This window comes from Anas platyrhynchos, chromosome 5, assembly GCF_047663525.1.
Source record: "Anas platyrhynchos isolate ZD024472 breed Pekin duck chromosome 5, IASCAAS_PekinDuck_T2T, whole genome shotgun sequence".
In the NCBI taxonomy this organism is placed as follows: Eukaryota; Metazoa; Chordata; class Aves; order Anseriformes; family Anatidae; genus Anas; species Anas platyrhynchos.
The window spans coordinates 6833565-6853033 of NC_092591.1; the positions used below are offsets into that span (position 1 = coordinate 6833565).

Genomic DNA, 19469 nt, shown 5'->3' on the forward strand with positions numbered 1-19469 from the left:
CATTTTCTGGAAGAAGCTAGTGCTGGTTCAGGCAAAGCCCCTTATGTCTAGCGGAAAGAGCTCACAAAGTGACTTTTGTTGTAGGAGAACTGAGTATCCAAGCCAGGCAGAAGAGCTGGGCGATAGGGAACCTGGAGGGATTCGACCCCTTGTGGTAAAAAGGCAAGCAGGAAAGCTGTCACGAAAATAATGCTCCTAAAGAGAAAGGAGCTGGCAGTGGGGTACAGCCCTGCCCACGCCAGGGGATTTTCTGGCTTAGCAGGATCCCCTGCGCTCTGTCACCCTTTGTCTTCCACTTTTCTGCAGATCCCAGGCCCGTGCTGATAAAAGCCAGTGGCACAAATGAAGCCTGACTCACGCTTACTCCGCAAGTAAAATGCAAAGTGGGTGCCTGGGAAAGCCAGGGGTGTTTTTTGCTTCTGCTCCTTGGCTGCCATCGCCTCTCGCCGTGGAAGAACCCTGGGCAGCAATGCAGGAGTCGGTTCGAAGCCGAGTCCCGTGTTCCTATTTTTAAAATCCCAATTTCAGAGTAGGAAAAAAGCGGTAGGAAAAGATGTTGATTGTCACGCTGTGTTCTGTGGGCAGGTCTCTATTTCTTTGCACAGCGGCGTGCAGAATTGGAGTTTATTGCTCTGACTGCTGCATTGTTCGGCTTTACAAGTGCCTGATGGCCAGCGCCAAATACCACAATTGGCCTTGTTTCTGATTACCCCTTGACTTTTTTTTGTTTGCTTTTCGCTTTCTGCTGGAAATTTCCCCTGCTCTGAAAGCTGCCGAGCTGCGACTCTCCCTGCCTGCATCGCACCTGGAGCCTTCTCCTCGCAGAGCTTCCCGTCGGGTTTGGTCAGGGGTGAGGACAGATGGAGAGGTAGAGGTGGGTTTGTGGCACAAAGAGGACACCGCTGCTTGTCCTTGAGCAAAGAGGGGGCTTATGTTTAACACCGGGCACCCAATGGGATCCCTTTCCTATAGGAAAGGGACAAAACGACTCAGGCCTGAGTGCAAAGAAAACGCACAGGTGAAGCGCTGTGTTGATCACAGTCCATTAAGGCATATGCAGAAATAGGGGTTTTATGCGTCTCAGTGCATTCTCCACCCATTTTAAATACATTTGAGGTCTGGGTGGTTGCTCAGGATTGGGTTTCTGCTGTATAAAAAGAAGGTTTTTGGCGATGGAATTGTATCTCCAAGTAGTTTTGAGCATAAACGAGGGCAGAAGTTGCCTCTTCCTTAGCCAAAGCTACACAGCCGGTAGCTGCATTACTCTGTGCGTTGATTTGCACTCCCAGTTCAACTGGTTGACAGCAAGAGTGAGAAGACACCAGACTGAAGCCATTGTGCAAATCAAAGCTGTAGTTGCACAGAAATCGGTAGTAGCAGCTCCGTGTGCATTGCCATATGTTTCCTTTAAAAAGCGTTCCTCCTCCTTTCCGAGCAGCTCCAGCAAACCCATTGCTTGCAGCAGGCCCAGTTTTCCCAAAGAGAAACCCTTCTCTTTATTCTGCCTGCAGCTCTGGGTTTTGCTGAGTTAGGAGCCAGCGCAGATCACCGTTTCTCTGTGTCATCCCCATCATGAAAATTTTAGGACCAGGCCTATGTGACTGGCTGTGCAATAGCACAGAACGCTGCGCCGAGAGCTCCTGGGATCCTCCAAGCGTATGCATTATGCATGCATAGACTGATATTGTTTGTGCTTATATGATCAAATACTTTTTTTTTTTTTTTTGGTATCACACTTCTACTTCCTTCAGGGCTTGATGGTTGCTCCCATGGAAGCTTTCACTGGCTTCAGTAAAGCAGAATCAAAATCTTTAGGAAGAAAGTGAAGGGCAGCATTAACCGTATAGGAGAGCAGAAATTTGTTATTTGCTAACTTTTCGTTGCTCAGCCAAAATCACTATATATATATATATATATTATTTTTTAACATGCAAGCAGACAGGATGCAGTACATCTATATTTTACACTTACGCTGTGTTTTTTTATTTGGTAATTTTTTTTCTTGGATGAGCTTTGAACGAATGCTAAGTTATTCTTTATACTTGGTAATGCTGCAGAGAATCCTTGAATTATTTATTTCCTACATTTTAGCTCAGTGTGGCTGGGTGCCTGTAAGCCCACTTTGTAACTGATTGGGTGTTTGAAATTTCGGGGTAAGCGGTGGTAGTTTGGAATACCTTGCAAGAAAAAGAGGTCAGCCTCCTTCCTCCCATGCTGTCATCCTTGGAAAAAAAAAAAAGAACAAAAAAAAAACCAACTCACATGCTTCCTTAAGAGTGGTGGGAAGCTGATTTGTGAAGCAGATGATACATAGAAGCAATTGAGTTGAAGTTGCTAGAAATATGCACATGCTACGCAACATCTGCAGATCTCAAGATGTATTCATTATCTTTCCAGAATGTAGATTGTAATTATGGGCCCTTTATTTAAGTTTCCATGGTGATACAGCAAATGTTTCCCCCTTGTCCTTTCCTAATCAGGACACTTGTATATTTGAATGGGGAACATTTTTCCCTCCCCTGGGAAGAGTTAGTTTTATTAATACGGAGACATTAAGCTGACATGGAGCTGTCTGCTGCTCAGGCACGGATTCAACAGCAGACGTATCAAGCATTTGCTACAGATTCCCCAGTGCCTCTGTTTAATTAGCCTGTGTGCTTCCGAATGCAAGTAAGAAATAGCATCGTGTCATAACAAGTGGTGATGCAGTCATGCTTTGGGGATTTGTGCAGTTGGAGTCAAAGTCAAGAGGCCAATAATCCCTAAAACCCGGCCAAACTCCTCCCTTCGCCCAAGCAAGACGCGGTAGCTGAATTCAGTGGAGGGTACAGACATGTAATTTGGCTCAATGTATTCTGCCATTAAAAAACTCCTTTAAAAAAAGAAAATTGTGAGCTTTGTGGAAACAAACGATGAAGCAGCCCCGTTAAAGGCTGCAGCTGAATGGCTAACTTTAGGTTTTTGCTGCAGATTTACAAAGGAATCCCATAAGTGTTGCTGCAAAGCGAGCACTGGTATCTGTCTTCTCTCCTGCACCCCACGCTTTGAAATGAACCTAATCAGGTGTTCCTCAGTTATGCACCCTCAGAAGTAGTACTGAATTTTCAAATGACCACAAATTGAGCTGACTGTCTTGGAGAAGGGGATCCCCTCTGTTTGCAGGTCGCTCCAGGAACATGGGATCCATGTGGCTGCTGTAAAATTTCTTTTAATAACCTAATGTACACACAGCATCAGTACACATCCGTTTAAGTGTACAGCCTCGTGCCCGTGGACCCAGGATCTTAATGTTACATATTCATTAACAAATGCTGACAGACATGGCTTAGTTACTAAAGATAGTGTTTTACCCCAGATTTTTGGCAAACTGAGTGAAAAGCACACTTTTGTTTAAAGTGAAGTAATTTTTATTTTGTGCCTTGAATACCCAGGAGATACGTGTAAAGTAGAGGTTATCAGTATTTGCTGAGCTTTGAAATTAATTTTGCGGAGGTTGCATGAGCTGTGGGTAGTGAGTTGACTGCACAGTTGGCGGAAAAGGAATATTTAGTTTTATGTGTTTCAATTATTAGGACAGATCATAGCGCGTTTAGACCGAAGGGTTGTTACAACTTGAAATAATTCTTAGTTAAAGCAATTTCAAAGAAACTTACTTTTAAAGGCGTATGTAAAAATAATCAAATTTTCTGATGACTGGGCACTGCCCATTTAGAAACCAATGCCTAAAACCCTTTTCCTTTTTTACCACAACAGGGGCGTTTAGCTTTTTCCTCCAACGGAGAGCAGTTTTCTGGAAGGTGCAGCAGCCTTGTTGTCAGATAAGTGGTAAATCAGAGCAAGAGGGGCTCTGGTCTGCCAGTGGGACGTGGAAAAAATCACCTTCTGCTGGCTGGAGGTGGGCGCAGGTCGCTTTGGTGCTGTCAGCTCCAGTGCCCCATCGTCGCTACCCATGTGCTTATGGAGAAGCAGCCACAGTTGTCATCGAGGTCTATTAAAAACCTGTGACCTAGCGAAGGCAGGATGCTGTTTCCCCACCGATAGCCACGTGGTCAGTGTAAGTGAGATTCGAGGTGAGGAAAGGCGCTTTCCCTGAGAAAGCTGCCCTCTGCCCGTTTGCCTGCCCCGCTCATTTGTTCAGCTGCTTGGGTTTGCCATGGCGATTATCAAAGCGAGTCTTGGCAACCATTATTGTACACTTGGTGCTCAAGAGCGAGCAGCAGGTTGTCCACGGTGGACATCTGGCTCGTTCACATGCGTGTACACAAGCGTTGCACGCACGCCCCGGCTGCCCGTTGTCCCCAGGGCTCCCTCTCCGTGCGTGTTGCTGGGTCAGAGCCTCCTGCTGGGAGGGAGATCGGCAAAATGCTGCTACGTTTTCACCCTGAGAAGGCAAGGCCAAGTATATATAGTCCGTATGGAGCCCTCCTTCCCCCAGCTGGCAGATATTTCCGCGCTAATGAGGGTGCAGTCATCTCGTAGGCAGAGCACGTGCTGGGAGAAGGAGGGGAAGGGCATTCGTGGGGACGTGCTCAAATGTGTATCTGCACTTTTAAAGGTTACGATTTACATTGGTCTCCCGAGTTCCTCTGCTGCTGGCAGATGGAGTCAGCAGTGCCTGTTAGCCATGTGCCGTGGCTGCGCTCGTGGCGTTACCCAGAGGAGGTCGGGGCTGAGTTGCTTTTTCTGCACAAAAGAAGTTCCCTCTCCTCCTTTGCAGGAGCTGAAGGCAAATGCAAGGACAAGAAAGTTTTCAAGCACTCTGCTGATTGCTTTGTCTTTGCACGGGCTGACGATTTTACAAGTGGTTCCCTGTGTATGTTTTGTCCTGCTCTGTTCTGCTCAGTTAAATATATGCATTAACAAAATAAGGTGAAGCGCAGAGGTGGGCAAGGTCTAATAACTTGTAATTGCTGCTGATACAAAATGCCATCCAGAGGCTTTCCTGAGGCTTGAAGAAGCAGGTCCATGGCAGGTTCATTCCCCAGTCTTCCTCAAGCCCTTGCTCAGCTGTCTGTCCCCAGAAGGTCCCTCTGGGAGCTGGAAGTGTGCCGTTTCATCTGGCTTCTTGGCCAAGGGCAGCAGGCTGTCTAAAGCCCAAGCCGTCGTTTTCTCCCCGTAAATAGTTACGGGGTGGATGAAGAACTGACGGCATCTTCAGCGATGAATGAGGTGATTAAGCAGCTTGAGATCTATGTCATGCTCACAGTTTTTGATCAGGAGTATCTGAAAAAGCAACGCAAGCAGGTGTGGAGCGTAGACCCATGTTCATCCCCTTCTCTCCAGCCATGAGGAGTCAGTACAGAGGTATCTGAATGTGGTATTCCTTTCTCTCTTACTAAACTGGCTTTCCCTATTGATTACCTGCAGCTCATTTCTAAAATACTTAAAGAGGGAAGCGTCTGGATCCAAGCCCTACTGAAGTCCACGAAGATCTTTCCATTGACTGTCTATTGGTTTTGAGTTCTGGCTCCAAATCCCCAGGGGTTTTTATGGATTATTTTGCCAGCATAAAGACTGCAGGACTTTGTTCTAATATATTTTTGATCTGTGCCATTTAAGTCATTTCTTTAGCAAGCCTTTTAGCAAAAGTTGCATGTCTCCTTTTGCAGCAGCTTTGCAAACACAAGGTGAACAGTGAATGAATTATGCTGGATCATTTGCCAGCGCATACGCCAAATGTCAGGCAATGACAGAAACTAAAAATTTATGGCACAGAAGGGAAGAATTTTATGATCTTCTACGGACTAATGTAATGACTCTTTTATACAAACAAAGATGGAATGCATTTAAAAATGTAGCTACTTAGAAAATTGGCCTGAACACGTTCTAAAATCTGGAGAAATTCATTAGAGGGAAGAGCTGTGAAAGTGCCCTCTGTTTTCAGTTCCATAGAATGCCTTAATTTTGAAATACAATTGCTTGGTTTTAATTCACCCTCTGATCGTTTCAAGACATGGCTCTCTGTTGAACTCTTCTTCTGGCACAACACGGTGCAGAGTTGGTATAACTTTTCAGAGGTGATATTGATATGATTTAAATAGCTGTTCAGGAACTAGATTAAACCAGATATTGGAACCTACTTTCAACAAAGACATTGGGTTCACCACCTCATTCCTCATTAAACTCAAAATCAGACCCTTCGTTATGAACAAATTACTATAACCTCATGTCCCCGGGTATGCCGGGTCTCTTCAAACTGGTAGTTTTCTTTTTTTTTTTTTTTTTTTTACAGAATCAGAAATCTACAACAGACTTAGGCATCCAGAGAAGCTGAGCATCTTGGAGGGCCCTGAATAGCTTCTCTCCCACTCAGCCTTGGCATACAGCAAAGTCTTCACACATCCTGTTCTTAAATGAGATTTTCCTTGACCCTCTCTTTCTGAATGTCATCACGGTCGGCACTTTGGACTTGTTTAGCCCGAACTTTTCAACCATTAAAAAGCGTTGTAGTAACCTGAATAGAGCCTGGGAAGAGGAGTGTGCTCTGCAGGAAGGAGGTGTTTGGAGGATGCTCTGGGGAGCTGAATGGCTTGGATGCCAGCTCTGCCCACAGCCTCTCTGCAAATCACCCTGTTAATAAAGAGCCTGTTTTAGTTCTGGAAACATGGAGTCTTCTTATGCAATTACCCAGCATGTGGTAAATTAAACAATCTTGGCCTGATTGCATAATGTCACTTGAAATTTAAGATCCTTTTTCTCTTTAGCCCCTAAAATTTACAAGCCATTTTTGTTTAGATTTATAGTAATTAGGTAATGGTTCTGCTTCTTTGAGGCTCTTCTGGGAAGTTTTTTAGCACTTTGATGGCTAATCTCAAAATAACCAGGGGCAGAACAGGGCTCAGTCTCCCCGTGTCTGCTGTGGTTCGGTGTACAGGAGCACGCGGTGCTGAGGCACCGAAGAGTGGCTTGGAACAGGCAATCCAGCAGGGGAGTAGTGCTGTATGAGGGCAAAAGTGCTCCGGTCCCACTGCCTCATGTCTCTGCTGCGGTGCCTTGCCAGTCTTTCAGGAAGAGGCACTTCAAAATCACCACCCAGTCCAGAAGTGTCAAGATCCATCCCAAAATCCTTTCTTTCTTTTGACCATGCTTGACCTCTACAAGCTTGTAACTTTCCGCGTGTTTGTGTTCGGTCTAGAAGAAGGGATCAAGTTTCTGCCATTTTGGAAAATCACAAAGAAAAGACTTTTTCTCATAAAAAACAGTGATTCACTGCAGTCCACGTAGCAAACGTCACCTTGGCCAGCACAACTAAGAGAGACACATTAAACTCTTCATCTCAGTGTTTCTTGCTGGTTAATAAACTATTTGGTGTTAAATTAGCAAGATCTACTGGGCTTCATCTCTTAACTCTAGCAGTGCACTTTAGGGACTGCTGAGGCCTCTCAGGATGTTTCTTTAGCACGTTGTAATTCATAGAACTGGGAGATTTCTTTGAAGAAGAAGAAAAAGATATTCTAGGTTAGACAAACCATTTGCTTGCTAATTCAAGAGGAGTCTTCACAGTTTTTTCCAGCCTGACTTTCAGTATTGGATGTGTTGAGCTTTCCCTGTATCCTTGGAGAGATGCTTCTGCATCCCTGTACCTGCTGGAGTTCTGCTCCCGTTGTGTTGCAGGTGAGGCTCGTCCTTTCATCTGGCAGAATTCAGTTTCTTTACAGCCAGTTCTGCAACCTTGAATGAAGACTTTCCTGATTTTTTGGTGATTTATGTTCCCTGGTGTTCACCTGGCCTTCATCGTGACTTGTGACACATGACACAACAGGGAAAGGCTGTGGGGCAGGACTGGAAAAAAAATCCACATACTCTTTTAGTGTACAGAGCCCTTAAGTTTAGAATTTGCTGCTGCTCCTCTGAGGGGACTCCTGGCTAATTAAAGTTCAGATAGTTAGGTAAGGCTGTCTCAACATATATCTGTGATGCTCTGCTGTTTATTCATGTCAGGCATTCATAAGACAGTTGACATTTTCTTCCTTAAAGTTCTCTCAAGTAAATTACAGGCATTTTACTGCTATGACCTTTTCCCTTACATGAAGAACTTCTGTTTTGACCATTTTTTTGTGAATATAACACCAGAACGGATGTAATTGGAGATGTATAGTTGTTCCAGTCTGCGTAGCTGGGCTATTACCTGTAATGATCCCCTAATACTGGTGTTTGTAAGTGATTATCACTTACCAAACTGCTTTAAATTTAAAGAAAAAGCCAGCCTGTTTCTCTAAATGGTTTTGGTGAATCACCTTTTCCCTTCCTTTCCCTGAATACTACATTTGCTTTCCTAACACATTAATTTTCCCTGAGTCTTAGGGAAATGGCTTGCTCTATTAATACATTTCTGGAGTTTTCCTGTTATGAATAGCCTTTTATGGCTTTAATGTAGTTTTTGAAAATTCCTCTATTATTGATCTAGATATTATCCCAGCAGGAGTCAAAACCACAAGACAATTGTGTGAGGATAATTTCTTACTACAGTAGCGTTTTATTCTGAAAGCCTGCTGTGTGGTGTGTGCTTTGATGGATGACCCACTGTTTAAAATGTGTATTAGACGTTGGCTTGCTAATTGAATGCCTTAAGGAGCGCCTGTACCCATTCACTCTAAGTAAATTTGTGTATGTGGAATTTCGGTTATTTTGTTTCTTGCCTGTGTTCTCATGTTTACTCGTTTCTGTTTTCTGACGTTGTAGGGAAGAGTGGGAGTAATGGCAAAGAATCAAATGACTTCCTACCCTCGCTTGATTTCAGCTCGGGGCAGAGGGGAGAGGATGAGGGCTCCTGATTTCAGGACCAGGTGTGCCAGCTGGGAGGAGGAGGAGAAGATGGGGTGGCTGTTGGATGTTAGAAGAGAGCGAGAAGAGCACTCACCTGGTGTTTGAGAGATCAGGATTGGGATCCCTCATTCTCCTGAAGGACCATCTCCCACACCTCAGAACAGCTCCATAACTGGGAAGCTGTGGGGTGCTTCCCCACAGGGAGAGCCCTTCATGGGAGGCCCTTCGTGGGCAGAGGGAAGGGGACAAGGTGGTTCTCCTGGTCATTGATTGAAAGAGCAGCCAAGGAGGGGGACAAGAGCTTCTGCCCACCTCCAAGAAATAGCTCCTGAGTGCCGTTCCCATTCCCTTTGTGCTTTTGGTTTGGTTATGTGGGGCAGATGTGACTCAGAAACAGCGTATTTGCTCCTAGGACCAAGCACAGAATGTCTTCTGCTCAGAAGGATTTGGGCTTTTTGCTCAAGGCAGTGGGATGTGGAGAGAATGGAGATACTGATTCATCTAAACCAAAGCAAAGACATTGTTTTCTATTTAACACAGTGATTATTGCTGTTGTTTGAGTTGGAGGCCAAATCTGATTTTTGTTGTTGTTTTATGGTAATGACCTTCATGAGAACAAACCTTTGCATCCCGAGTGTCTGTGTTTCTGAATCTGCTTTTGTTACTTTCATCAGCTGTTTGGAGGTGCGGTTTTTTTGTGTTCACTGTAATTGCTCCTTGCTTACTTGGAAGTGATGGAGGCAGAGCCTGGCTCTCTGTGTTCATAAAGCGAGGCCTGGCATCAGATTCATTGGAAGGAGGAAGGCCCTTGGTTTTCTTCTGCAGGTGTTTCAGAGCGTATTCAAGGCCAGATCACGACGTTATTTTCATCGACGTTCCTGCCCATGTAATTACTTGTGTCACTCCATGCAGAGTGCTCTCACTGATGCCTTGGAGTGAAGCGTCCTGTGTTCAAAATAGAGCCTTTGATGGCATAGAGGAGGAATCTGTGGTGGTGAGCCAAAGGAGATTGTTTTGTTCTTGTTAATGAACCTTTCTTTAGCCAATGAAGTAGATGTCTAAGGACCAGATGAATTAAAATCAATGTAAGTCAAAGAAGTTGGGGAATACATCTCCCTTCAGCCACCCATGGAACAAATTAGCCCAAACATGGAGTTTGGAAATTTCTGGTTGGCTTGTGGGGCTGATAATGTGTACCCATGCCCTCAGGGATGGGTGATGGGGTCGTGGTGGCACTCTCACCCATGTGAAACTCCTTTCCTTACTCGCTCCATCCCCTTGGCCATGCTGACTCTTGTCTTTTCCTCCTCCTTCATAAAAGGAAGTTGCTGATATCACAGAATCACAGGATGGTTTGGGTTGGAAGGGACCTCAAAGACCACCTGGTTCCAACCCCATGGGCAGGGACACCTCCCAACTAGACCAGGTTGTGCAAAGCCCCATCCAACCCGGCCTTAATATCTGTTCATCAGGGCCAAGCTGTGCTCTTCTGTAATTGATCTGATCTAAATTTTCATGGCAGTGTTTGCTTTGGGGCTACAAAGCAACCCCAAGGCTCCTGAATACCCCATACTGCATGTGGCGGTGAGCTCCTTCAACTAAGGGAAACCAGCTTCTCCATTCAGGATGTGGAAAGTAAGGAACAGCCATCTCCACCCCACCAAAAGCTGACGTATACAAGATTTGTTGCAAGTCCAGTGTTGCAGTGCTCCTAAGTAGAAACTGCCTCTGGCATACAGGGGAATCCTAGAATCATTAGTTTGGAAAAGCCCTCCAGGATCATCTGGTCCAACTGTCCCCCTACCACCACTGTCACCACTAAACCATGTCCCTAAGCACCACATCCAACCTTTCCTTGAACACCTCCAGGGGCGGTGACGCCACTACCTTCCTGAGAAACCCCTCCCAATGCCTCGTGGAGACAAGGTCAAAAAAGAAAATAAAAAAAAATAATGTTTGGAAGACACATTTTGGGAGGGAGAGGGGAAGTGATTTCACTGTAATCCCTCTGAAATTAATTTCTTGCTGAAAAATTGTTAGATCTGGATGGACTAAGCCAACTGAGTTACCAAGACAACCTACCCTATCGTGAAGATGACCACGGATCTGTTGATTCAAGAAGAACAATGGAGAGTAGGGGTGCTGGGCAGCATAAAGGGCCTAGGATGGAGTCCAGCGTTGCTGATGGCATTAGCCAGCAAGCCACCGACGGATGTTTGGAACTGGAGACAGCATTTTCCAACCAGGGATTTGAAGGAAATGATGCTACTGACAGCTCATCAGCGTGGAGCCCTGAGGTACAGTGAATTGCCTTTTGTTACATGTGGTGTAAGATTTTGAAGGATACTGGGGGCCAAAGAACGTTAGGGGAGAAATGAAGTGAAAAATTGATCGGCACAGCAGAAGGTAATGGTTCTCCTGTGTGCATGAGCACACACCTCTCTCTGTGTTCCCCCGTTCCTTGTATTGTACCTCTTGCTACTAACGCTCATTCAGGGAAGCTGCTTTCTTGCTTGATGGCTGACTTTCGGTCTTTGAACTGAAATTGCAACCAGCATTTACCGTCAGTTAGCAAAGAGCACCCTGTGGTGGCCCAGGGCTTTACAACTGGCTGCATGTGCAGTGTGTGGGCCTGGAGATATGGTGTTGTCCCTGGGTCAGAGCTCTGCCTCTTTTTCCACAAGGTTTTTATGGCTTAGGCAACGGGAAGCATCTGGAAAGCTGGAGGCGACTGGTGCCTGTGACTTGGCAAAGTGACCAGAACCAGGGTCCCCACTGATAGCAGGCATCTTTCCAGGGAAGGAGAGGGAATGGGGTTAGAGCTGCTTTGCTTTCCCTTGGTTCTGCACCTTTATTTTGAAGCCTCAGGAAACCGTTACAGATTTTAGGACTTGTAAATGCCTGATGACTTAGCATCCCTCTTTTCTCTTATATTCTTTCTGCGTGATGTGTTTGGTTTCATTATTATTTTACCACGAGATTGAATTTCTGAAAAAATATCAGCCTGCATCAGACATATTAAAAGAATCACACAAAGGTCACGTCTTCTGCCTGACTTAAAGGAGACGGTTCTTCAGCTGTGGAAATTAATACCTCTGTACTCCGAGCAACGAGGCTTTGAGGGCAAGCTTCCTTTCCTCCGAGCATGCTGCCTGCAGCTGGTTAAAGTGATGGGAGAGCCACTCCTCGGTGCGTACGCTCCAGCCTTAAAGGAGCATTTTGGTTTGCTGCACAAAGCTGTCCCACAAAGCACCATACAACACATGGGAACTCCATGCAACAGCAGCCCAGGCCTCTGCTGCGTGCCTGACACGCAGTGTTTGTCTGCCCATCTGAGGCTCGTTCCTCCTCCTCTTTATCTGATGTGCATTGCCGTGGTACGCCCGTGTTGCAATGTCTCAGCTGTCCTCCACTTGTATTTCTTTGGAATCCATCTCTCGTTTCGCTCCTGGCATGTACAGTTAAAAAATGCAAACAATGGTTATAGCATCAGGTGGCAGATATCCCCGCGTCCTGGTTTGTCTACTACGAGCAGCTACTCATCCAAAGGTATTGTGTGGATTAATGAAAGACTTTTTATTACGGGAACTAAATGTTCTGACATGCCAGGAATGTCCAAGCTCTATTATGCTTCATTCAGAGCTCCTCTCTTTAGAGACAAAAATGATAATTTTATGCCCCTACCATGGAACCACGAGTACCATTTCAAGCCTAGTCCATAATTAGCTGCTCTCACAGGTTTCTCTGGCAGAAATGGACTTATTTTACCTAGGGAAATGGATGTTGGCTCTGTCCTGAGTGACTGGGTTAGACATACAGTATCAATCAGTCTACTTAGCTTGACGCCACCACAGCTGAGCTGGGAAGAGGGAAATAAATAAATTCAGATGAAGTGTCTAGACCCCACACTTTCCTTGGATTTCAGTTTCACTGTTTATATAGTTTGTTTAGCCAATACATTGACAAAGCACTCACAGCCCCAGCTAAGCCCCAAAAGGCAATGGGAATTTTGTCAAGACTTCCACAGAAAGAAGACCAAGCATCTATAAGCTTCGTGGGCTGAACACCTGTAGATAGGTGAGTCCCAGATTGCACAGCTCTCTCTGAAAGCACCAGCCCATGGTATCCTGACAGCTTGGTTGTCCACAGAAAGGTCACTGGCATGGAGTCTGGCATTCTCTTTCCCTCCTTTCCTCCAACGCATGCAGTTTTCTCTGCAGTGGATGTGGCCACAGCTATTGTAGCACAGTTTGAGATTTCCTAATATCCAGATCTATTTTAACTACTCTGTCAAAGACCAGATATCTGACCTTCAGCCTGCCCTTCAGGCAGCCAGAAGATGAGACGCTCAGCTCTGTTGGTAGGAAAGTGCCTCTTGGCTTTCTGTACAAGACGATGACGCACAGGTACTCACGTTCCCAGCTCAGGCATGTCGATGAAAGCAGCAGTGCTGCAAGCAGAGTTTGCTCTGTACTCCAGCAGCAATAATCAAATGTGCCTTGATCCCATCTCCTCAACAGCAAATGCACGGATGAAAGTGGGGAGGGATGAACATGTGGGGGGAAGCATGAATCAAGTGCAATCCCTTTACGTTTCCTTCTTAAATATTATTTCAGCAGCCAGACAGAAATAACTTGACAGCTACACAGCAGCACTTGCATTTGCATAACATCACGTTCTCTCCCGGCAGCCCGGCCTGCCTGGCATCTTTGTCTTTGAAACCTGCTGCTCATACAGAAAGGCGTTTTTATGAGCAACTGAGTCATTTTGTGCGCTGACCAAGAGGTGATTTTTCTCTCTTTGATACCACTAATGCAAAATATATGATAGCAGGTCTTCATCACTAATGTACACAGATGGACATCTGTAGCCACAGGTATGAATGCCTCAAACACTTGTAAAAATAAGGAAAGTTGGAGCTCTGCAGATGAGCCTGAACACTTGAAAAGCTGATCGACAGGAAGTAGATGGAAATTTTGAGATTTGTCTGAGATCTTGGTTGAGACACAGGCCGCCCTAGAAACTTCTCAAGGGAATTACATCAGAAGTCTTCTGGCCCATCATCTGCGCTCTAAACAATAAGATCCCTCTGTTGAAAAGAAGTGTTACTTGAAATGCGAAAGAAGATAAATGTTTGAGGAGGAGGGTGACTCAGACTGCTAGTGACAGGCCTTAATTCACCTTCTGGCTATTAACTGAAAATCTTTCCCGAGTACAGTGTATACTCATGTTTAAATACAAATCATTGATCACTATAGCAACCCCTTTATCACATGAAGCACATTCTAGCTCTAAGATAACAAGCACTTTTGAACAGAAACGCACACGCCCACTCATCAAAAGGTAAGGTGAGCATCCATTTTTTATTTTATCAAGACGATTTTTGCTTTAGAAGAAGGTAAAAGATGGCATGTGAATTCATCTGCACATTTTGATTTTGTATTTTGAATTCTTATTCCAAACGTATTAGTACCCACACTGAACAGAAGGAACAGATGCATCTCTTGGGAGATTTAAAAAGTGAATAAAGAATCAATATGTATTTAATCAGACCGTTTTTCTTGATTATCATTGCTTTAGCAGTAGGAAAGTTATTGAGTTATAGGGTAGCATCTAGAAATGGAATTTCCATTCTGCCACAAGTTCTGACATTATGATTTTCCCCTTCGATCAAACTGAACACAGTGCTTAATTTTCTTAGTTTCCTACAGAATAAAATATCCAAAAAGGTAGCAGGTTCGATGAAATTGTTTGATTTCAGTAATATGAAAAAAAGCCATCTTGAAAAAAATTCAGTGTATATTCAAAGTAATAGGTTGTCTTTTTTTTTTTTTTTTTAACCAAACCAAAACATTTTTCCCCTATGTACAATTTTTGCCAAGTTAACAGTCTTCTGCAAAACATTCAAATATTGATGGAACCTTTTGTTGGAAATGTTTCAACGAGTGCTGTTGCTTACTAGATTGTATGGGGAATATTACACAGGATCAGGCAGTTAACGAGCATTGGCATCTCAAAAGAAAGTGGGACCCTTGTTTTGCAGAGAAACTGTCCACATTTGCAAACACAAGCGAGGAGATGAAAAGTTTTTAAGTAGAGTTGGAATCACAAAGGCAGTTCAGCTCTGATGGAGGTTTTATTTCTTCCTTCTCTTTGCAGGAGCATGATGAAGTAAACAGTGTACCAGCTCATGAGAGTGCCCATCAGCCCGTCTGTAGATGCGGTGATCTAGATGTCATCTTCACTTATAAAGCCTCAAGTCAAAAACTGGTGGTTACTGTCTTGGAGGCCAGGGACATCCCAGACAAAGACCGCAGCGGTGTGAACACCTGGCAAGTGCACACAGTCCTGATGCCGAGCAAGAAACAGAGGGGTAAGACAAGCGTTCAGAGAGGACCCGTCCCCATGTTCAAGGATAAAATTACTTTCAGTAAGCTGGAGCCACATGAGTTGAGTGGCTACGCCATCCGTTTCCGCCTCTATGCTGTGCACAAGATGGTTGGAGAGAAGATGATGGGAGAACAGCTGTTCTACCTGAGCAACATCAGCCAAGAGAGGGACGTGAAGGTGACGCTGGTCTTGGAGCCAAGGAGTAATTTGACTGTAAGTCTGATGAAGGAAATTTGGAGTCTGTAAAATTGTTCCTTTGGTGAATGGGGACCAGCTGTTCTTAATACCTTCAATTCAGGGCCATTAGGATGCAACTGGTGGGTCTGTCCTACTGTCATTTACCACAGGTAGCAGTAAGGGGAAGCACAGGGCACATCTTCCACACAGAAAGCTGTGCCTCGTTAATCATGGCTCACCTAGCAAGCTTGTACTTCTATACAACTCATCAAACACCGTGCCATGCAGGATTAATAGCTTGGGTCCTGGAGCCACAAAGGCTAATTACCTTCATTTCAACGAGAACAGTAGTTCTTGTGCACCGTTATGTTGGTGGAGCTGTACTACTGCCAGTTCAAGAGCTACCTCATTTGGCACTAGCTCCTGGCCTGTGGATCTCTGCATTGAGCCGTTTCCACATTACCAGAAATACTCAGAAAATGTTTCTTTTCGTGGCAGATTGGAGTGGTAGGTCATGGGAGGAGGAACTGGCAGTGCTGCTTCATAGCCTTCCATGCATATCACCGTTGTATCCAGCCCTGGCTATGCCAATCAGTTTGTGTAGATGAGCTCTGACATGATTCATTGTCTACAAGAAGCTCAGTAAGATGTTAGGCACACAAAATGAATGAAACATCACAGGCTGGGTGAGAAGGGGATAGAGAAAATGTCATGGTGCAAGGAAAGAAATTAAGAAAATACGCAGTACATGACTAAAAAAAACCAAAATGCATTCCATCCAAAAGTCTTTTTTTTTTTTTTTTTTTAAGATTTTCTGTGCATTTAATGAGCTAGGATGTATGCTTATCTCAGAGGCTTTGATTTACACTAGATTTACACATTACATAGCGTTCCTCATCTTTAAAGAGAAAGCTAAATGGTGTTTTTGTAAAAGTAATGCTCTTATTCTTTTGGTGCCTTATCATAATTCATTCTTAGTCATTGCCATTTCTTACGGGAGATCTTACTAAGCAAGGCTACAAGATATAAATTAAAGGGAGGGTGGCGGTGAAAAATCTGATGAGACTTTCAGTGCTCTTTCCCTGCAGAGTGCAGACTCTCAGCTTAGTCTGTCAGCAATCTCTCACAGTGATAGCGCTTCTTCAACACAGTCCCTGTCGCATGGAGGGGTGCCAGAGCTGCTCGTGGGCTTGTCGTACAATGCCACTACAGGGCGGCTGTCAGTGGAGATGATCAAAGGCAGTCATTTCCGAAACCTCGCAATTAATAGGCCACCTGGTAAGTACTTTCACTGCTATTAAATAACACCACAGAGTCAAAATTTGTGTTTTATTTTCCTCCTCGAGATATTCAATTATGCCATTTCTGAGTTAGCTTTCCGTGCAGAGCATCTGATTGAAAATTAAGAGCATTATTGCAAATATGTGTGCTGGGAAACTTTGCAGTGTAAATGGAGGCAATCATATGAAGACGCAGCTGACAGGACAGCAATACCAGAATGCTCCTTTTCTTGCATGTACCTTTCCAACAGCTGATTATGGCAGAAGTGCTATTACATCCAGAGCACAGAGTAATTTTCAGCAAATCCACAGAAAAAAAGAAGCACTTTTTGAGTGATTATATGTTCCCATGTGACACGCAGAGGCCCTGCCTAGTGCCATTCAATATTTCCTAGGGCTATACTTTTAGTCCCCTTCTGTGCTGCTGAGCTCTGGGTGACCTGGTGCTTTTGGCCCTTGGGGGATCTTCCTGCTGTGATTTCTTTGTAGCCACACAAAAAAGTCTTTTGTAGAAAGAGGATTTGAAAGATGTTCTATTGAGTCTCAATAGCTGAGTTCCCTTCCTCCAATACCTAAAGGAAAAAATGGAAATTGCCTTTCAGTAGGTTTGGTTAGTGCTTGAGCTATAGTTAGTCCTTGAGGAGGACAGTGGATGGATGGTGCTAATGTCTGTGATACAGATGGGGCCGGGCAACCATAGTGCATGGTGTTATCTGCTTTGTTGCTTGTGCCCCTTATTCAGGATTTGAATGGCAGCTCTGTATTCATCCCATATTATCCTTTTGCCTGCTGGCTGAAACCAGCAGCTAATGGCAATGTGGAATAGCATTTTTTGTTTGCTGTCGTGTTTGGGTTTTGTGATTTGGTTGTCTTTCTGTCAATGGTACAGAAGGTAAGAACCTTTGACAGCTCTTTGCATTCACTGGATTTGATGCTGTATCTCCAGCTTGCAAAATGCTAAGACTGCATTTGCAAGATGCTGTGCTCTTTATCCTAGAGCTAGCAAAGCATTTATCTGATATTTTGGTGTACAGACATGAAAACTTAAGTTTCTACTAAACTACTTCAGTACTTCAATTCATTACATAAATAAACCCGACTGTGTGAGCAATCAATCCTTCAAGAATTAAGTACAAGTCTCTGCAACAGTAAAACACATGACTTCAGTCTGTGTAGCCCTAGCTCGTCTTGCATTAGCTGTGACAACAAAGATCTCCATGGCAGTTACTTAAAGGCATGCTATTGTTTGCATTTATGCTTCATTAAAAGTTTCAAATCAGGGCATTTTTAGTTGATTTAAAGCAAAGGTAGATTAAGACTAGGTTCTTACTTACCACATTCGCTAGCAAGCAAGGTAACATGTGTTTATGCAAAACGAACATATTCCTGAAGTTTAATCCTCAGACATTGAATGAAAGTAGTCCCAGTATAAGTCCAAGTTAATTTGCTGCAGTTTTTCTGGTGTGTTTTCTATCTGTGGTCTTGGAGTTTTGTCACTTTACTGCCTGAAGGGCAGGATTCTGCAGCACTTCTGTTCTTAAATCAGGCCCTGCGCAAGCCTTGCATCTGGCTCAGTCAGGCAGCTGTACTGCCCCACCCTTTTCCCCATAAATGAAATGTTTGCATTGCAAAGAACTCAAATAATTGGCCTCCAATTTACTACCTGCGATATCATGATCAGATTGCTGACATTTGTTGGTATGCTTCTGATGAGCGTCTCTCTGGGTGTGTGGTGTCTCGCTCCTGGTGTTGCAGTAAGCTGAGCAACCCTTGAATTCATCGTCTGAGTGCTGTATAATTGTGTCTGTCCTGGGCCTCTCAAGGGATGGGGTTTGGCAGATTAGCCGTGTGTGCACAAATTTGCTTTCAGGATGGAAAAGTTTAGCTGCCTTGATTAGACGTCCCATTAAGCTTTTTAGCTGATGGGCACACAGGAAAGCAGTAGCTTGGCTGGCAGCATCTTTAAACCTGATAAGCATTTTGCATGTTTGTTGATGTGAAGAGAACAGCACGAGAAAAGAAGGCATTCTTTGAGGGAGCTTTTATTTTAAATTCTGCCTGAATTTTCTGCTTTCTGTGTTTGTGGGGCTTCAGATAAACCTAGTGAAATCAATTCGATAAGCTGGCCGTGCAAACTAATATTCCTGACACTGGTTCATAATGGTTCTCCCTGTCTGTGCTATTAAGGCTATCTTGCATTGTCCCATTGTCCCTTTGCACCCTTTCTATATCCAGATCGACTTTAGCATTATCCAGCCAGCTAGGTCTCGATGTTAGATTTGCTATCAGGCGAAGTTCATTACAAGGAAGTTCTGAACCTATCACTATCTGCTGCTTTTACTCAAACTTACCTCATTTTTTTCTGCACCTGTAAAGTGCCCAGTAGTGTGCTGAGAAGAGGAAAATCCTGTGAAGCAGAAATCAAAAGAAGCTAAGTAGAAGCAGGAAGAAAACCAGCACTTGTCTCAGATGCTGGAGTAGCTTTTCACTGATAGCTCCTGCAGACGCTGCAGAGGAGTGCTGTGAGGTGGGATTGTTGCTGTCTGAAACATGCTGGTGGCTGAATGAGAAGCTCAATAAGTCCTTCACTAGGTGAAAACTAAAGCTGCTGCCTCCCTTTCTGGAGGGCGAGGAAATAGCCCTTGTGTTTCCTCAGGTACAGCCTATCCATGGCTCTGCTCTTTGAGGCTTGGAGAGAGCGATTTATTTCTTGACACTGTCACGGGGATTTCAGACATAATAGTGCTTCAAAACACATAAATATCAAGACCAAACTGCTCTGCGGGGCAGTTACATGTGGTAAGACTGGGAGAACTCAGTGGGCAGAATCCACCTCCGTTTCCCACCCCTGCACAC

At 44.4% G+C, this 19469-nt stretch overlaps 1 protein-coding gene across 6 annotated transcripts in view; it reads left to right on the plus strand.

Moving 5' to 3' along the window:
- The window catches only part of SYT16 (synaptotagmin 16), a 95797-nt gene that overhangs the window by 65871 nt on the left and 10457 nt on the right, over window positions 1–19469 (plus strand). For all 6 annotated transcript variants that reach the window (XM_072038177.1, XM_072038179.1, XM_072038178.1 and 3 more), the window contains 3 exons: window positions 10807–11063; window positions 14926–15369; window positions 16422–16611. In XM_072038177.1, coding sequence (XP_071894278.1) covers window positions 10807–11063; window positions 14926–15369; window positions 16422–16611 — 891 coding nt within the window. The remainder of the gene's footprint in view (window positions 1–10806; window positions 11064–14925; window positions 15370–16421; window positions 16612–19469) is intronic.